This window comes from Phallusia mammillata, chromosome 8, assembly GCF_965637545.1.
Source record: "Phallusia mammillata chromosome 8, kaPhaMamm4.hap1.1, whole genome shotgun sequence".
Lineage (NCBI taxonomy): Eukaryota > Metazoa > Chordata > Ascidiacea > Phlebobranchia > Ascidiidae > Phallusia > Phallusia mammillata.
This window is the reverse complement of record NC_137259.1, coordinates 7,396,180-7,417,276: the sequence shown is the minus strand read 5'-3', so window position 1 is coordinate 7,417,276 and position 21,097 is coordinate 7,396,180. Positions and strand designations below refer to the sequence as shown.

The 21,097-nt window shown below is 37.6% G+C and overlaps 1 protein-coding gene across 1 annotated transcript; it reads right to left on the bottom strand.

Annotated features, from left to right (window-relative positions):
• Nucleotides 1–7,012: 7,012 nt before the first annotated feature.
• LOC145203881 (protocadherin beta-15-like) lies at nt 7,013–19,715 on the bottom strand. The gene is made up of 19 exons (XM_080076239.1): nt 19,513–19,715; nt 18,695–18,930; nt 17,969–18,149; nt 16,844–16,960; nt 16,326–16,459; nt 15,293–15,498; nt 14,441–14,586; nt 14,019–14,159; nt 13,495–13,612; nt 12,723–12,897; nt 12,129–12,296; nt 11,471–11,647; nt 10,711–10,899; nt 10,347–10,595; nt 9,763–9,893; nt 9,138–9,276; nt 8,611–8,680; nt 8,264–8,416; nt 7,013–8,065 (listed from the first exon to the last, which is right to left on the bottom strand). The coding sequence occupies exons 1-19, from the start codon at nt 19,631–19,633 to the stop codon at nt 7,683–7,685; spliced, it is 3,234 nt and encodes a 1,077-aa protein (XP_079932365.1). The 5' UTR covers nt 19,634–19,715; the 3' UTR covers nt 7,013–7,682.
• Nucleotides 19,716–21,097: the final 1,382 nt, after the last annotated feature.

The window sequence follows — 21,097 nt, the reverse complement described above, 5'->3', positions numbered from 1 at the left end:
TTTGAATAATGTACCGATAATGCCTATTACTTACGTGAACTATAACTAGCTAAGCAAAAAAACGTGAACGACGTAAGACTTGACAAAGTGTTTTGTCTGTTATAGTAGGTTTGACGCACACATACCTATATACATGGATTACGATATCATTTACAAATCTACGTATACGCTAAGTATTTACGGTACATTTGCGTTACCTAACACCAGAATCACTCTATGATGTAAAAAACACGTCGTCACTTGTACCATTTTGTCTGTTTAAAATGCAGTATAATGGCGGAGATTATGGCTACAATACCAACGCAGGGGGACTTTTAACAAGGAAAGAGATTAGAATCCATCTTCTCAAATATTAAGAAAATATAAACAGGGGGCCTTTACATTACACTGAACCACTTTTCTACTCACCCGATAGTTTTTACCGCTTTGCCAATCCAACGACCTATATGACCAATCCATCGTTTGGCGTGACCACGCCACGAACGCCATCTGCGACGACGACGTTGTTGTGATTGGTTGATTAGACAAGCTGCTATGATGAGGGCAAAAATAACGATTTTGTTCATAATTTTCTGTCTATCGATAATCTAAAAGTTTTTTTGTAACAAAAAATGATAATTGACCAGACCCAAATACACTTGCCCTTGTTCAGGCTTACTTATTTGAGCAATACTTTAGAACGGTGGTTCTCAACCTTTGGTACCCGTAGCACTAGCGGTACATCAGATTCAGAGCATTTCTGTGGTATGCGAGTAGCTTTCTACCATACCTAGTTCAAGTCTGATTATGAAATACAACTTAACTGACCCAAATAACGCCATGGTTTGGGGCAAAACTCGTGTCTTTGGCATTGTTTTGGAATTGCCAGTGGCGGCTCGTGCCTAAAATTTGTGGGGGTGCTGCTCAAAATAAATTTTAGCCTTTATTGAACATATATAAGTTGGCAATATATAGAAAACCTACATTTATAGTTTTCTAGCCATTGTTTTGTGTAGAAAAACAAGTAATACAAATCTTAATAAGAAACTCCATTGTGACGTAATTTTTGTTGCGCAATAATGTACACGAGTGTAAATAGCAGACGATATCATTTGTGTATTTTGTTTACTTGCACAGCGACGGCTAAACTGTTTAGCCTAAACACCATAACATGCAGTAATAATGTGGAACAAAAGCACACGTGACACAGACTCGAAACTAAGCGGTTGTAAATACGGTAAAACACGACAAGAATATAGAAAAAAAGTAATGATTCGAAAAAGGTCAAAGTATTTTAGTTCGACAACATTTAAAAAAATGGTCATGTTTCATTTAAGTAACCTTATGGTCACAGTCAGCGTTTTCAACATATTATATGACATTTTACAGATTATAATTGTCACACAAAAAACTAGCCATACAGCTGTTTATTGGTATCATAACTGACAAATTTAACAACCACTTTACATTTATGTCAGAACTTGTTTATTTTAACATCTTTTTTTGAATTTTTGTGTACAGACTATTATTTGTCTTTCAGATTTTTAACTGCTATAATGGCTGCTTTATTTGCTGGCAAATAGCTTATAATTGCTTTTTTAAGTGCAAAACTCCTTCAAGCTTTAAAATTTACAACACTCTCACTTAAATTTAAAACATATTATTAAACCTTGTGCTTCCTTTTTACAACCAAAATGAATCATAAAGTTATAGTTTGGTATTTATAATTGATAGCTTCTTCCTTGATTCCAAATGACAACTGAGAAACTGTTTTTCTATTTAGTAGTACTAGCACTGCAAGTGCAAGTCTTTTGGAAATAATGGTGTTCCTAACAAAGGTTTGCATCCAAACTGTTTTGCCTTTGAAGGACTCATGGAAACAGCAAAAAGATTATTTTTCAAAGTAATCATGAACATCAGATCTACAGAAACATTTTCATTCTTTGTCAACAATAGGATGTGCTTGGTGGTCACTACTATCTTGTCTGTAGAATGTTCATTCTTAAGAAACACTTCCTGTGAAGCAATTTAGCAGCTACTGTTTAGGCAAACAGTACATGTCCATTATATCAATACTCATCTTTTTCATAATGTCCACGTAAGGGAGTTTCAAAGTTTCAACAGAACAAAATGCAGTCTATTATTTTGGACAAAATTTCACGATTTTTTTCCACTTTTTTGTTGTGTTCAATAATTGAAAGCCTATATACGCCTCACTAAGTTTTTCCTTAATATTTACAGTTCCCAAAAGTGAAAGTGAAACATCATTGTCCACATGCTTCTTTGACTTCTCATGTTTTTCTGCTTTCTCGCCTATTTTGGCTACATTTGTAAAACCATCTTTTGTCCAGCATTTTTCATCACCTCCAAACAGCAAACATGGAAAACAGAACAGTGCATTTTTAACTTCACAACCACCAAGCCATTTTTCTTTTGATACCATTCAGAATTAAAACTGCGTATATATTTCTTGTTGTAGCTCATTCCTGGCTGACAAAGTTGAATATCAGGCGTTGGACGCCCTTTTTTCTTTATACTTACCTTTTCAGCACTTGATAACTGCGAAATCTTAAGTTGCTGAAGCTCACTTACAGTCACCGAATTAGAATCTTGAAAAGCCATGATTAACCTTTCAATCAAAAACCGTAAAAATTAGAGATGTACCGAATATTCGGTTTGCCGAATTTATTCGGCCGAATCGGCCACTTTTGCAAAGATTCGGTTTCGGCCGAATAATTTGTTGCGATTCGGCCGAAACCGAATCTTTTACGAACGCATATTTAAAGCGTTAAACGTGTCTTTTCTGCTTAGTACCAACGAAAATCGCGCCAATCATTATCTTTTTTTACACATTATCGTTTTTACCACTGCAGACAAGTAATCAGTAATTCATTGTCGGGTTGGCAATCATGCTTGAGGCAATTTTAAACCCCACAGAACTAAAATAGGGACTAAACACAACCATTCTGCACTAATTGCCTGGTAGATAAACATATATTTTCATGTCAAACGCATAGCGTACGACTTCGCGAGACGTCATAAATGATTCGGTTGATTCGGCCGAATTTATTCGGCAAAACCACCGAATATTCGGTTTCGGCCGAATCGAAATTTTGCCGATTCGGTACATCACTAGTAAAAATGATTAAAAAAGAATAACTGTCGTACTGTACTCATTGTCGAACCTGATGGTACACGTGATTTGCTTTGGCACACAATAAACGCGGAACAGACAACTACTTCCGGGTGCCCAGGTCACACGCTACGTGATTGGTGGAGCTGCGCGAGTCGCAGCACCCTGGCTCCTATTTCGCCCAGCATGTAGCTTTTCAAAGTGCGCATGCGCAGAACCGCAAAACGTCACGAAACGTCAGAAAACTGGAGCTGCAGTTCCAGCATAGATATACATTAGTGTTTCAAAAAAAAAAAATTTTTAATGAAAAAAAAGGTGATTAGGGCGGAAATTATGCTTATTATATATTGCTAAGGAATAAAAAAAATCAAAATAATGAAAGTTATTTGTAATATTATGGTAGGTGTATTAAGTAAAAATATCTTGGGGGTGCTGCAGCTCCGCAGAACCCTAGCACGAGCCGCCCCTGGGAATTGCTAACATAGTGATTTAAGATTAGGCCTATCGCTTGTTCTCTACCGTTTACAATAGGGTTTAGGCGGTGCACAGCGATAGAAAATGTCGTCAAGTGGTATATAATCAGCATAAGGTTGAAAACCACTGCTTTAGAATAACGTAAAAGCGTTTTATTTCGAACTATTACATAAGTAATTATTTGTTAAGCGGCACCCTTAACTGTTAGCCTAGTCTGCCTAACATTTACACTACAGCCACGTGATCACGAGCCAATGGGCAACCGCCACGCAGGTTAACATGTACTGACCAAATTTCCTATTTAAAAATCACTATACTGCTATATAAAACTGTTTCCTCATTTGAACTATAGTAAGTTTCGATTTTAGGTTTAAAAAGACACCATACTGTCTGCCGGAAATTTCGTTGAATATTCGGGGGAAATTCCTGTTGATATGCAAAGAATTAATGTAAATTTTGGTTGGCCTTTTCGCCTAAGGCAAAGGTGCACAACCTTTTCGCTACTACGGCCGCATCGCAGAGGATCTATTTTACTAACGGCCGTCAATTACAAGGTTGGCATGCGAGAGGGTTTATCATGGCACGCTACAACCGATTTGCGTGTTTATATTGAAGTAACAATTTAACCTGTAACACTGCTTGTTTATGGTTTTTATCATGCCATTGTGTTAAAATTCAGCCTTACATGCACAAGGGTGGCCAAACTGCGGCTCCCGAGCCGCATGCGGCTCTTTAATGTTGCAGATGCATTTCCCCATCTTGCCGAGTATTTTAACCCGATGATAAAACAATGCAATCTATCACGTATTAACAATAGACTGACTGTTTATAATAACCAATATACATTCCGAAAACCGAAAAAAAAAAACATTATTGTACAGAAGCGTGCTAGCTTGTGCATTGTAGTCAAATATATTACCAGATTGAAGCTGTAAGTCAGGGCTGACACTAAAAGCATTTTACATTTGTATTGCAGCCTATACTAGCAATAACTGCAAAGCATAGCCATAAAAATGTCGTTGAGAAATAATTGCAAAAAAAGATAAACAAGAAAATATAGCTTTTAAAACAGGATGAGAGGAGGAGTTTGCATTCATTGATAAAGGAGGTAAACCTGTGTGTCTTATATGTCAAGCTTCGCTCATTCATTACAAAACTAGTAGCTTGAAACGTCATTACGAATTTAAACACAAAAACTTTCCCATCGTATCAGCCTAATTTCAAACAGCTTGCAGCCCAGGTGGAGACTCACAGTATCACCACACAACAGTAATCATTATTTGATAGCATACACTTCATTGTCGGGGAATAAATTCGTTTTTTTTTCTGTTGCGGCTCATTTAAAAACTAAGTTTTGTAATATGCGGCTCGAGTGTAAAGCAGGTCTGGCCACCCCTGCACTATGCTTTCTCTTTATTAATAATATCTGCTGGCACGAACCACTATTATTTGGAAAAACGTGGACACGCGAGGTCATAAACACATGGAAACAACAAGTAAACTGGCACGCGTCGCCTAAAAGGTTGCCGACCCCTGGTTTATATCGTATGTATATACCATCTATTAGCGCCCAGAAAGCCCAGATTAGTTTCCAACTTGATGCACAGATTGGGCTGCATGGTGTGAAGATCAGTCTTAACTGTTTATGACGTCTTAATCAATATCACATTTGACGCTTGTGGTACTTGTTTTATCGCTATGTTTGTACACAATATGCGTACAAAAAATCTGACGCATATGTCTACTAGGCTGGTAATAATCTTTTCAGGCCAACAAAATATCAAAATATTTAGCAAAAAAGTTATATTTACGTCACGGCCGCCAGTACATATATTTGAATATACTAGTTCACGGCCGCACAAACTCGTCTCCGCGGTCGAATGTGGCCGTACGGCCGCAGATTGTGCACCCCTGGCCTAAGGTTATGAAGTGCTAACAATTGACTATTGTTTCATTAGCATCCTTTCCAAGGAAGCAAGACCTTGCAATGAAAACTTTTTTGTGGTTCAATATACGCTACCCTTTCTTGACATCCAGTTGAAAAACTTTTTTTTCACATCTGTGAAGGCGATAAACAAATTAATTTTACGAGGTTTTAAAGCAGTGGTTCTTAACCAGGAGGGCGCCAGACATTTCCAGGGGGGCGTGAGCCAAAAGTTAAATAAACAAATTTATTTAATTTTGGACTCACTTCCCCCTAAAATTAATTTTGCAAGTGTAGTGTATTGTTTGCGAGCAAAAACCTTTTTTAAAAGAAACGAATATTATGATGCAATACCTTATGGCGTAACACAAATTTTGAATAATGACATACGTGGCAAAGTTTTTAGTTTGTCAGTTTAGAACAGGGGTAACCAATTTTTTTAACTGCGGGCCGGATAATTTTAACAATCACGCTCGAGAACCGCATGGGTTACAAGCCCTGAAGCAGCCTTTCCCAAACTGGCACTCACGAGGCGATTGTATTCAGATTGTGCCACTGTTTAATTGTAAAATTGTGAAAAATATAAAAGTGTCTCATACCAACTAATGCACGTTTATTATAAGAACTAAAGAACTAAAGTGGCAATTGTTCGCACACAATTTCTATTCTTTGCTTTTGTCTGTGACGTAACAAACTGCTTTTGGATGATACTTATGCCTTGTAATCCTGTTAGACCAGGTAAAATGTATTACGAATGTATTCACAATCTTTAACGCCCCCGGGCCGTAATTACGTGATCCCTGGTTTACAACATAGGCAACGGAAACTTCTGCTAGTTCCATTGCTGCATGTGCACTGTCGTTTTTTGCCTGTTTTAGGGGGAAGGGGGGCGTAAAGTGTCCGACAAACACCTTAGGGGGGCGTGGACTAAAAAAGGTTAAGAACCGCTGTTTTAAAGCTTAGAGCTGTTTCCTAACATTAGGTCCACCATGTATGCATGTGCGTACATGTAGAGTTGCTGGACTTAACCATAATGCACAGACGCCAACAAAACACGACTGTAAAACAACTTCACATTTTTTACATGTATTTTTTTGTGAATTCATTTCCTGCTGCAAAAACACCAAAAAAGCAATTGTATTCATTTTCGATTTTCACAGTACGCCTGGCCCTTTGAAGGCGTCATACCGAATCAGCTGGTCACCAAGCATTCCTATACGTTATGGCAAGGGTAGAAAAATCTTCTCTGTGGTGGGTTTTGAATCCACGACATGAGTCTTTTCGGGACCCACTCTACTAACTGAGCTATGGTTCGCCAGATTGACCAGTAATCAGTTACGCTGAACAATAATTCATAAAACTGGAATCAGCACTGAAGCATCAAGCTAAACCTTCGATAAATAGAAAAACACCAAAATTTACCTTTGTAGTGGGACGTAAGATCAGCATTAAAACTCGGCAAAACTGTTGTTTAATGTCTTTCTCTGGAATTGTTTTTTTGCAAACGTTTATTTTCAAGAACTTGTGCATTATAATGAGCAAACGAACAAAGAAATTCAGCCTAACACAAAACATAAGAAAGCAAAAAAACACTGCTATAAGCAAGTATATAATGGAATACATTTGGCACCTGCGATCCACATAATATTCTTAAATGCTGGCAATAAAAGCTTTATAAGATGCAATACATTGTGCAGTTGGTGTCATTTTGAGTGGAAATAGTGTTTTATACAAACTGGAGACGCAGTTTGTGCCGGTGATCTGAAAATGTCAGTATTTTGCATCTAAAAATGGACAAAGAAACTTGTTTGAAAAATGAACGCAATAATGCTTGGTTTGTGAAGTGGAACTCAGAGTGAGCGGCAAAAAAAACAAGAACACAATAAAAAAACGAAAAGCAAAAAACGAAATGGAACCAAAGCACAAGAAAGTGAAACCGCGTGGAAAACACACAGTGAGCAAATTATTGGAACAACACATTTCTTACGGTTGGACAATAAAGTTTAATATGATCTTGACCCATTAAACAGTTTTCTGAAACATGTTGGTAAACATGAAAATACTTTTAGAATGCCTTAATTAAATATTGGACTCCATTATCAAAGCCACAAATACATGACTGCATTACTTTGACTGTACCATTCTTTCAACATCAAAAATGATGACGTCAGCCTAACATTCAGTAGAGGGGTTGACGTCATAACCGGAGTCGCTGTTGGATTGCTTGGCAGGACGGTGACCAGGCGACATCTGGTGGTGAAACGGCGGCAACCTTGTGTGAGGCGTGCGACCCGATGACGCCCCGGACGAGTTCGTTGATGACATCAGTGATGACGCGTCGCTGTTGGTGACGTGGCGACTGCGTGTGACGACATCGGGAAGGTGCTGGCCGTCGTTGGGTGCCCCCTGGTGACGACGCGGCATCTTGTAATATGATATGGATGAATTTGTGTCGACTGAGCAGCCGGAATCCTTCCGCTTGGTGGCGTGCTGCTTCGCGTGCCAAGGGGATTTCCCGTCTGAAGGACTTGGCAAATCCGGGTTCGTGATGTTGTCTGTGATAAAATTTATTTAATATGTTACAATGTCTGTGATAACCAAGATAATACATGAAACTACATTTGTAAACAGCAACCCTTAGATTGTCAAAAATACCTCTAAGTTAGGCTTTCACGTACATTACAATTTTTCTCAACTTAGGAGGACAAAGCATTACCATTTAAAGCCAAAGCTTTAAATGGTAAAACGCTTACCGCTGTTTGGCATCCAGCAGGTGTCGCTGTGTCCGTAGATCTTGCACAATTCAGTACATTGCTCCCCCATGCTCTGTCCTCCTAAGTTGGAAAGATCAAGGTTGGGAATTGATCTATGGTTGACAGGTGAAGCTGTCGCATTGTGAAGAGGTTCTGTTGATTTTTTTTTAAAAAGTTTATCACTAAATTTAAAAACAATTACCCTCAAATGTGACGTACGTCATAAACAAGAAACGTTTTACAAAATCACGTCATAGTTTTTCGCAAGATTGTAGTGTCAATGCTAAAATTATGTCAGGCCAATTCTGGTAAAGTACAGTTTTGTGTTAAAATGTTATCAATCTTACCGCTTCCACGTTCTTGCGTGCTCATTCTTCTCTTGTGTGGTCGACCTTTGACCCCAGGTGGTGATTTGTTCTGCAAAGGTTTTTCATTCAAACATTAAGTTATGGACATCATTGGTGAAATAACAACGGATCTATTTTTTAAACACTGCAAACCAGAGTTGTAAGCGAGCCCGAAATTTCAAAAGTTTAAGCCCGAAACCCGAATCGTTTGCAAAATGCCAGGCCAGGCCAGACGGTGTGATTGACAAGCTTATAATGAAGAAGACACAATGGACAATTATAGATAATGGCCTAAACAGGACATTTTAGGGCTGTAGGGCATTAATTGAAGTCCAGTAATTAGCTACTAAACTAGGTAAATTATATTTAAAACAATTACGGACACAAAAAGTGAAGTCAGGCTCGAATTAGGGCCGTTTGTTAACAAACCAAACCCGACCCAAAAGCCCGGCCCGACTTGCAACTCTACTGCAAACAATATTTATTTTGCAAAAGCGGTTTTATAATTACTTAGATCATAAACTCACCTGTTTGACAAACTGGGCTTGCTGTTCATGTATATATCTCTGCATAGCACCTGGCGAATTTGGAGCATCGCACATTTGACATGCAAGATCGGTCGTAGGGTTAGCACTGGCCCTTCGAACCCGAGGTCCCATGTGGAGACTGCAAACACAAAAACGACAGACCTTCGTAACTTGACCCAACGCATTAGGGTTGTTTTTACAGCCATTGAAAAAGTAATAAAGTACAACAGTGAACCGAATAAGGGTCATTTGTCTCGGTAGAAAATGCGGATAAAATGGTTCATTAGCCTTGTATCTGTGTTGCTTAAGAAACCCTATGGCTAGAAAATTAGTTAAAATGGTAAGACTATGTGGTAACATATAATACTATAAAAAAATTCAAAATGTTAAAAATAATACTAATTTTCAAGTAACGAGCACCGGGTACCAGTACTCGCTGCCTTACGACTCGCATACCGTACTTTGACTCGAGTATTTAAATTAACAGAATCAATTATGCAAAAATTAAACACTACATAACATAAGTAAGAGTATGCCTTGCTGGAAGTTACTACCTTTAACGGTGATTCCCAGCCCTAGCGTATTCATAAACTGTGTGTAAAGATTTATCAAAGAGAGAACTTACCAAAGGCTATTGTTTCTTGAATCTCGTGCAACTGGATCGGGAACACTGAATGATGCTGATCTACTTGCTGGCGATTTGGTTCGCACTGAAAGCGGTTGTTGTTCTTCCTCCACGTGCGCAGTGTCTTCTTTCTGCAAACCACCGTATAAAGTTGGCAACAATGTATGAAAATTCATCTTGTTTGTGAAATTAAAATCAGGTTTTTGAGGTAGCAATTTATAGCGCACAGATAAACTCATACACAGTTACAAAATTTATGACAACAAATATTATTCCTTGCGAGCATTGGCGTTGTTATATTCTTTAAATGACTTACAATTACGTCCGAGTATTATGTTATGGTGGTAACATATGGCAAGTCATGTTAATAATAAAAATGTACATACACAGCACACAATAAATAGATAAACGCAATTAAGATTGATTCGAGTCAAATTAGCACCAGACTGAGTAGCTTAAGTAATAATGACAACCTATATATGTTCCACATTTACTAATCAGTCAAGCGTGAAATTAAAGGAGAACCAAGTGAAATAAATTAATTTTCTTTCAGTTTAGATCTTTAATAATATCGCCAAACCCACTTTATATTCCTTCTGAATTCCCTTTTTGCCTTTTCTTCTCTTCCGAAGCACTAGGGTAGCGACAGTGACGCACAAAATCAATAGCACCGCTGCGCCACCCAGCGCGCACGCAACGATCAACGTCATCGGTTCGTTATCATTCACAATGACGCCACCTGTACTAGGGGAATAGGCCGGCGGCTCGGTGTCGATGACCTTGATGTACAACGTCATTGATGATGTCATTGGCGGTATTCCAGAGTCCGAGGCCTGTTTGTTTGGAAAGTAAGAATATATTTCAAAAAGTTGTCAGTTTTTGAAATGACTTTATAATAATTCAGATAAAACCAAGAGTTTCAAAACTAAAATAAAAACATTTTTTTACCTTTACAACCGTTTCGTACAACCCCAGCTCATCCGACATTAGTTTTCCACGTAACTTCATCTTTCCGCTCATCTGATCTACTTTGAATATTCTCGCAAAACGTCTATGACGCAAACGGTGACCATCTTTTCTCAAAATCTTGATGGAATATTTCAGATCTGATGGCGTCTTCGTGTCCAAGTCTCGTCCCTGAGTAAAAACAAAACCGTTTCATATTGCTAGTAGCAATTTGCTACACCAAAAAACGTCCACAAAAATCGAATAAAACCAACACAAGTATACATACAGCAAAGCAAGACCGAATTCTACACACCGTGAAACCTTGGACCCGTGGCTAAAAAACACCTCAATTTTACAGGGGTCATAATATTGCAGTCATAAAATCTGTTTTACTTTTTATCTTTCCCTCCGATATTTGCATGCAACTAAACTCAAAGGGAAAGGGCCAACAGTGGCACGCGTTTGTCATATTGGCCAAAAGTTAAGCATCATGCAATTACACACTTAATCAGACGTTTAACAATAAAAAAGCAGCTGCTAGATCAGTCGCAAAATTACACCAAAGAAAATACATTTGCTTGTTTAGTCTATGCCCGCCGAATCAAATTGATTAGGCATATCCATCAAGTGCCAAAGATAGTTAATGAGTAATGTTATTTTTTAACTAAAATCGGCCGCGTCTAAAACAAGCAGTTGGCGATGTAAGTATAAAAGACTGGTCATCTCTAGAGTACATTGTTTGAAGATGGAGTAAATTTACCTTTAGTGTATAAAACACGGGGTTTCTAGCCACAGTGCTTGCATATATTGTCATGTTGTCTTTTGCAGGGTGAGAAAATATCGGTCGGATGTCGTTTACGTCAGTCACGTGGATTGTGAGAGTGCGGCGACTCTCTAGCGTCACCGGGTGACCACCGTCCCGAGCAGAAATCGTGAACTGCAAGCAAAAAATATTTACTCGTTCTGTGTATTCAGCTACAGCAAAAAACTTATATATATGTTCATCTTCTACGGTAAAAAATTCAAATTTAGTAAGTTGTGTCATAGTACGCCAGGCCTTAAAGGCGTCATACTGAATCAGCCGGTCTTCTGAGCATTACTTTACTATATGGCAAGGCACAGGCTAGATTTTTCTTTGGAACCCACGACAGGCGTCTTTCCGGGACTCGCGCTCTACCAACTGAGCTACACAGGCTCAGTGGTGAAACCGAAATTCGAATCACAAGCACCGTTGCCGCTTCAGACCTGACCCCAGTATGAATATATTCATCTCAGTGAGATGTGCTACATATTTTTGTGCACATTTAAAAGTATTTTAAAACTTTTATCTTTGTAACCTATTTACTCCCTTCAAACCGGTATTATTGCACGATTCGTTTTCCCCTATTACGTAATAAGCAACACAATTATGACGTCACCTTCCACGTGCTGCACTCTTCGTAGTCGAAATGTCGGATGAGCGTAATCTTTCCGGTGGCTGAATCAATCATAATTGGAGGAGAAAGTCCTTTGTTGGTGCCAGCCACATTGGACAGGGTCAGACTGTATGATATTTCACCATTTGTCGAAGGTTCAACTCCATCGTCCTGTGAACGAAATCAAAGCGTGTTGTTTTAGTAAAGTTGTAAGGGCTGGTCCATGTTAGTAGTTGTGCATTTGGTGGAGAGCATCGCCATTTTGCTTGAATGAAACTTATTGAATGAAACCTATAAACTAAAAACCTAATCGAATTTTAGATTACTAAGGGTGATTTGTTAAAAACTTTCTGTCAAAATTCATTCGCCGTGCAAATGTACCTTTTAAGAGAAAAAAATTAGAACATTGCCTTTTGTCGAAACGTCTGTTCAATAAAATGAATACATTTTATTCAACTTCGCTGGCAATTTGTTTTATACTAAAGTATTAAAACATATTAAATGAAAAAACATTGAGTGCAAGTTCAACAAAAAAGAAAAAAAACAACAACCCTACAATGCGATAACAAAAAAACGAGAAACTCTAAAACGACTCACTGTTAATCGCCAGGCCGGGGAATTTTCCGAGTCTCCATCAGTAGCATGTGCAACAGCTATCACCGAACCAACATCAGTATCTTCCGGGAGTTCTCTACTTATGTCCAGATGTTGGAAAGTTGGCTCAAATTCATTTTCATCCAAGATTATGATTACTATTCCCGATGTACTGCATCTGTTATAAACGTTTTGTTAAAACAATAAAACTTATTGCATTACGTTATTGCATTAAACAGATGCTCCTATAAAGTGCGTCGTTTAGGAATTGCAAAGACTGCACGATTATATCCATCTTTATTGTCAGTTCTAAGTATGCGACAATAAACGAGGGAAGTACGCTGAACATTTTTTACCGGCATTACCTTATGTGACATGCCATGTCCCAAGCAATCTATTGTATGGCTTTGCAAACGTGATCCCTTAAATATTATTCTGGAAAAATTGCCTTGCAGAGCTGCGTTTAATCGTTTGTAAATGAGTGTTACATAAAAGTTATCACTGTTGTCAAATATCAACAATATTTATTGAGTGTGTACCGAAAGGATACTTGTTGCGTTACCTTGGACTATTTAATAGGTAAATACGTTTCAAGTTAAACTATCTTAATATGTTGGGTAGCTGACATTACCCTAATGAAGGTGCCCCGTATGAAACGTCGGATCATTTATTTATATTTGCCGGTTAAACTAAAATGATAGTTTATAAAATTTGCCCGGCAACAGCACTATATTTACGCTTTCAGCCAAATTTGATGAATGATGATTTAACTTACTTAGGGGGAGTCCCGTTGTCGCAAGCAGAAATAACTACGTCATATCTTCCCCGTTTCTCTCTGTTGAATGGAATATCGGTGGCAAGGAGGTTGTTTTCAATATGGAAAGTACCACTTTCTGTAAAAAACAACAACAATGTAATACACAGATCCAATACACAAAACTTAAAATCGTTTTGTTCGTAACATACTGTACTAATCTCATTTAACCTATGTTCCGCTCTAGGAACGTTTTAGGCAGTGGTTCTCAACTGGTGGTCCATGATGACTTTTGGGTGGTCCACTAAATTTATTGACAAACTAGAGATGATTGCATAGTATATATTAAAAGAGCATCAAAATGTTAGCTGTTAATAATTGTATCTCATTTCTTGAACATCGGTTAATGGTTGTTTCGTATGCGTACTTTAATCTTGCTCCAAAACGAAATGGTCGACGTTATTATTTTTACTGGGGCGGTGGTCCATGGCTCGAAACGAGTTGAGAACCACTGGTTTAAGGGGTAAAAATGCCAAAGCACAAACCTGTTAAATTTCCAAGTGCTTCTGTTCCTGGGACAACAGTTGCAACAGTGATTGTCACGTCACCGTTAGCGCCTTGGTCACGGTCCGTTGCGCTCACGTGGGCGAGGTAAGTCCCTTTGGGAGCAGACTCCGTGACGTAAGCTACAAAAAATACATACGTGACGTCAATAAAACTTCAATAAAACCGAATTAAAAACACTAAAAAAAGACAAGTATCTTTTGCTGAAAAAGATAAATGGCCAGCGATAAAAAATAAATCCTCTTATTTTTTCACACTGCATATACAGTAGCTAATATTTAAATCAAATTTAAGACATTCAGCAAGGTTGCAAAGCAAATTAAACTTGCAAATTATTATGGCTCTCAGCTTAGAGTCTTATTTCATTTGTAATGGTATCGATAATTTGAAAGTTTTTTTTTACCTCTATTACCATCGTGTTCTGTAATAAAGTTGATGGAAATACTTGGTTTGTTGTCATTAACATCTGTTACAGTGAGAACAAGCACAGCTTTGGCAGTTTTCGCTTTCACTGGATCCATGTCGCTTGCCTCAATCAATATGCGAAGCCTGAAAATTTGATGCCGCGTTAAAAACGTCATACATTCACCTTGTTTCACCAAAATTGCATAGTTCGCTACGGTTTTCTATGTGCATTCCTGACTGTGTCAAGTTGTACTATTAGTAGCTCATTGACCCAATGTAAAATATTTTATTAGTGTTGATAAAGTAAGTACAGCTACTTGATTAAAAATGTAACTGCTTGTTTGAGATCTTTGTACACAAGGAATACATTTTTTGCAAGCGTACAAAATCGCTACATCTGTCCAAAATCGAAGTTATATTTTATACCAACGACACCACATCCAACAAAAATATTAATTAAAACAAGAAAACATCTATGTTACCATATTTCTCAAATTACCACTACTGAGTTAAAGTAACGATGCAAAACAGCCCAAATGCATTACACACGTTTTATGACATTTTTATTGCTGACTCTACGCGTATTTCTAAACAAGGTTCATTTAACAAACCATGTCTTTTAAATGCATTTGCCAAAAATTTGCCTACATTATTTTGGCTAATAAAAGTTAAAATGTCAATAGAACTTAGAATTGAATGAGGTTTACGCCTGAATAAAACAATATTTGCCATATATGCATCAAGTTTGTTGGAAAACCCACTATACGTGCAAAAGCTTAGTATAATTATCAAAAAAAAAACATTCAATCACAAACAACCACGTGGTAAAATTTTCACAAACAATACTTACCCATTGTGACGTTTATGATCCAACTTTGTGTTCAATTTCACAAATCCTGTGCTCTCATCCACTTCTACCGGCCAAGACTCGCCGTCACTTCCGTCACTACTTCCGGTCACCGCGTACCTGATGACGTCACTTTCTTCATCGGTGGCTACAACTCTTTCTATTATCGTCCCAGGAGAGCTGTCTTCTTTCAGTGTTACTTCGTAAACCTACAAAAAATCATGTTGCAAAAATTAAACAAACTTTATGTAATATAAGGCAGAGATTCTTCACCATTTTTGTCTCGTTTACCACTTTTCAAGCCCGTTTTTAAAGACCAAATTTACCCCAAAGATTTCACACTAATCGAGCAAAACTGTTTCAACATTTAGATCAGTGCTCTTCAACCTTTTTAGTGGCACGGAACCCTTGAAGTATTTTGTTAAATTTTGCGGAACCCCACAAAGAAAAATCTTAATAGGCCTAAGCATGTAATACGATAGGCTCCAGAAAATGTGTGCATTTTTAACCAGTGGCGTGGCCAAAGGGGTCGAAGTATACACATGTTAGTTACTAAATTGGCAAAACGGAATTATTAGGAAATAATTATTAAAAAGATACTTGGTTTTTTATTAGCTCTCTGAGCATAGCGATAGAACAAGAAATTGTAAGACTTTAAGTAAATATTAAAGTAAACATCACCAGTCATTAGAAAAAACACCTTTTGCACCTAGTAGGGATGGGCCGGGCCGGGCCGGGCCGAGGCGAGCCAGAACCCGAGTACTCGGTACCGAGCATCGCTGTTTTTTGATGATTAGAATCTAATACATCTAATAATTAGATGGTGGAAAAACGCCCACTTCGTGGGTATGCTACAGCGTAATACACCGCTGGTGACTTAAAAGACCTTGTAGAGTTGAAACTAACGTAGAAAGGGGAGTTTTTGTGACGTCATAACGCACCGAGCATTAACGTGAGATGCTTAAACTAAAGCAGATTTATTGCACATAGATATATGTTGTTTACAGAATGCTTTGTTAGTTCAATGTTTTGTTACCTTCTTTTCAAAGCGTGGAGCGTTATCATTCGTGTTGATGACGCTGATTTTCAGTCGAACACTTGATGATCGTGATGGCACACCGTGATCGTGAGCCGTGAGCGTGAAACGGTGAACTCGAATTTTTTCATAATCTAAAAATGCATTAATAGTTAACACTTCTACAGTTTAAATAAAATTAAAACCGGACTAGATGCTATGTCCTTTATATTGTTCACAATAATAAGGTAGATTTTAAAGAATACATAATGACTCATTGAAACAAAGAGTCGCTTTAAATTTTGACACAATAAGTTATTTAAACATTTGTGCAATCCGCTTCCCCCAACAAACCATTTGACGCAACAATATCATTCAAATCCTCGAATTATTTAGAAAATTAACAAACCAAACCATAGTTAGTATTTCTTTTTAGACAATTGCTTTCAGTCCCTGTACATTAGTTGACATTTTTACAGAAAATATTCACAAAAAGTGTACATAATCTAATTAATGGTCGTGTTTGACTTTTTTCTTACCTAGCTCCTTGACTAAAACCAGTTCAAGCTGGGAAAGTCCAGTACCAGAAATCACGTGACGCAATACAAAGTTGCCGTTGCTAGGCGACAGGGTGTACGTCAACATCGAGTTGTTGCCTAAACAACAAATCATGATTTATTTTTCCTATTACTTCAACAAGAAATGAATACAAAATAATCAACATAGATGTGGCAGATTTTATAGGTTTATACCAACAGCTTGCATACTTAGGGGATACTGGAAGTCATGAATGACGGAAATTGTTTGTGAATAGATGTAATATACTCCTGGGCCATGTTACTTGTCCGAAATATTTGTTAGGGTCAAACAGAAGCCAGTTTACCCCACGATTCCTTTTTTTCATTTACAAATTTCCATTCAAAACCCTTGTGCAAAAACTTTGTCTGACAAAACTGGATTAGACAGAAAACAACAGTAGTAGAGAAAGCGACCTCAGATTAAGGATTGAAGAAATCAGCATTTAAATTTCAGTATTACGGAATAGTCCCAAAGCATCTGCTCGTTTATACTTCAACCGCCAGCGGTTGCAACCAGAGACCAAATGCACTGGAGCAAGCCCTAAATTTACATATTCTACCGTTTCATCGTTATTGTTTTCATTCTCACAAATTACTGTAAGCAAACACAACTCGCTTTAACGTAAAAAACGTGTGAAAAACACGCCTAGCCCAAATGTATACAATGTGGTGAACCGCATAAACGTGGAAGGTTGAAGACTTGCCAAACTTAGAGATTTGCGACAAAACGTGAGAGATAGCGATCTAGATACACTATCATGCAGGGGAAAAACAACGCAAGTATTTAGCATTTCAGTGCAAAAAACTGGTATAAAATATATGGGTTCAAACTTTAATGTGTACAGGTACTTGTTTTGTGTGTGATTTTTGATCATTTGCCTATGTTAGTCGCTGTAGCTATTTCCTTTAGCACACGGGGCCCGAAGACATAAAAAGAATTTAATGTCATGCGGAAGCCGCTCAGTAATATAATGCTGTGTACAAACAAAAACCTAAAACTTTAAAGTTATTAAACTGATTTATCCAGCAAATCACTCACTTAAAATAAACAACTATAAAAACAATGCACAAAAAATCAATACTGACCTATGTCGTCATCGGTTGCTTGGTAACGATCTAGATTGATCACGTGATTAAGTGGCGCGGTTTCAGGTAACTCAAGGTCAATCACCGACGAACGAAAATGAGGATCATGATCGTTGACGTCATCGATGTAAATCTTTAGCTCCAACCAGCGGAGATCGTGATTCTTGGGTCGCATTATAACCTATGTAGAAATTTGACGAGTTCAAACTGGGAATTAACGCTTAAAACTAGAATATTTCGGGGATAACCCACACATATCGTATTTTTTTAAATTTTTGAAACCCTAAAATCGAATAAAGTTCGGCAGGAGGCAGTAACCGACCAAAAACTAGTTTAAAACTGGAATATTCCGGCAAAGTGGTACCAAAAACCGTTTTTTTTTTTCACCCCCAAAACTTGAAAGTATAGTTTTTTATTATTTTTATGTCCTTAATCTCCTTTCAACATTGAAATCGAATGTACTTTTTGGGCAGTGATTAAACAAAACTAAACAGGCTACAGCACAAAAGTTAAATGCAGATAGCACAAACCTCGGTCAATCCGGACCCGTTGGACCAAAAAAATTGTTCGGATTGGGCAAAGATCCTAACCGAATCCGGTTTAACCGAGGTTTACGGAATCTGCACTTAACTTTTTGTGCTGTATCCTTTTTATTTGAAATTGTTGTTTGCGTTGAATAAAGCTAATCAATGTAGAATGCAAAAACGGTTATTTAAAGTCACTTACGCGGGCTTCTATGTAGCAATCAACGACATCTCCACACATTTCATCACGATCCCACTTCTCGCGTTGTTTCACCTCCCCTTGTGATGTAACAAACAGAAACTCGCGCTGTTTCGAGTTCGGGGGAGGAGGACGGTTCACAGGATATTTCAATTCCTGCTCCAAGATCTTGAATTTTGCATTCGGGGTTTCCGCTACGGGCGAGGCGAGAATATTACGAATATCAACAATAGTCGAACCTAAAATGAAACAAAGCTTTCTTTAAATTTGTAAAAAAAATAATGTTAAAACTCTCTAGATGCAAGAAAGTGCAGTTTTTTATCAAAATATTTTAATAACGAAACACGACTGTTAATTTCAGAACGTTTCAACTCGTTGTTAACTTCGATAACGGTTGATGAAAATAAAACGAAAATTCTGTGAAAATGTGAAGCCATTACAGCAGTGGTCAACCTGTGGTATAAGTAGCACTAGTGACACGCCAGGGCTGTTGAGGTGGTATGTACGTAGCTTTCAGACATACTTAATTCAATTGACATCAAGAAATGCTGCTTAACTGACCCAACTGATCAGCCCTAGTTTTGTGCAAAACCCGTGTTTTGGACGTTTTTTAGGATATGCTAACCTTGCTGGTTTCATAAATTTGCTAATGTAATCAAGAAGAACTCTTTATCTACCCATATAAACAGGGTTTAGGATTAGGTGTTACACAGCGACAGGAAAAGTCGTTAGGTGGTACGCGATCAGTATATGATTGAGTTGAGAACCACTAATTTAGGGCCAAAGTGCTAAAAAATCAGTTTTGAGTTATTGCATCATACCTGCAGGTCTTTCCTCTGACCGCGTGATTCGTCGACTCTCATTGGCTCTTGTAAAAGTCACGTGATTTAAAGCGAGGAGTAATAAAAGCTTTCCAAAGATGTCAGTCGTAAATAATTCCATTTCAAGTGGCGGTTGTTCAGCAATATCCCAATGTTTTTTTTTCACAACGTTATACACATTTTACAAATATTTGATCTTAGTATGTGGCTGGTAATAAATGAAAAATGCACTTATTTAGCAAAGTATTCGTGACAAAATTTTAATGTTTGCCAAATGCAAAACTACTTTGTAATTACTATCAAAAATGAGGTTTGCATAATGGTTAAAGCGGTAAACAAAAAACAAATTCTAGCTGTCAGTGTACTATATTGCAAATGGTATAAGTTCATTCTTAGCAAATTTACCAAATCTTGAGTGGTCATGAGAATTTTACCAAATATGACCTTTAAATTGACGTAAACAAGCTACTGTAATCTCAAGAAGTGTTTAAGGAATTGACTTAGACATGGCGACTGCGTTTTGCTTGGTTTCCTCGCTTTTCAACACAACAAACAAAACTTTCTTTGCACACAGTGATTTGTGTGTGTGTTTTCAACAAGCTTATGCGTAACTAAGAGTGACCCCTGGATCAAACGGGGGTACGAGGGGTCCCACTTACCCAACACCATGTGTGTGGGGCTCAAAGGTCCTCGTTTACACCAACAAGAGCGAAGTGAAACCATTTTGTTAGAACTAAAATCGGGAAAATCTTAAAAATGTTCCAACGTTTGGGTTTTATCTGCATGATTTGAGAGCATGACAATAGGTGTGTGCAACAACAACAAAACAAGTTCAACAAACCACATAAAAAGTTGTTCAAATGAACTTTTAGTTAAAAATCATCTGAAAAGATGCAATATAATTCTACATAAGATATAAAATGAACATTAATTAATCACAACATTTTAGCAGTAATGATTTTTCATCAATTTTTCTTAAGATTCGGAAACTTTTATTCGTCATTTAATTTTAGTTTAATGCGTTTACCACCACGTAAAATTGAAAACAGATTCTCCTATTGTAACAATTTATTTGGCCTAAAGTCAAGGCAAGTGCATGCGTTTCTGCTGCGGTGAAAATTACTAGCACTGGTGCAACAACAGTTCTTTGTTCGCGCACTGATTCGATTACCAGCTATTGTTAAAGCACTTCAAACACGCGCTCACAAAATCATTACTTCCGATTCCACTTTACGATGAATCTAATCCGATTTCAGCGTGCGTTTAAGAAGTTAAATAATCGATGTAAGATAATTGGCAGGCATTCGATTTGGCAGTAAATTTGTGAATTCGTAATCAACGATTGCGTAACGGAAAAGTGGAAACATTGTCAGCTAAATTTAAAGACACGGCACAAAACACATACTTTTTAAGCTTAACACTCTTTCGAAACAATTTGGTTGTAAATGTTATGTTTCGAAGTGTCCAGTTTTAGGGTCTTAGTCGGCTGACCCATAATGTGCTTTTATGGCAACTTTTTTTACTTATTTCAATAGACCCGCCTAATTACATTAAAATTAACTGTCTTTGTATAGTTTTTATAAAT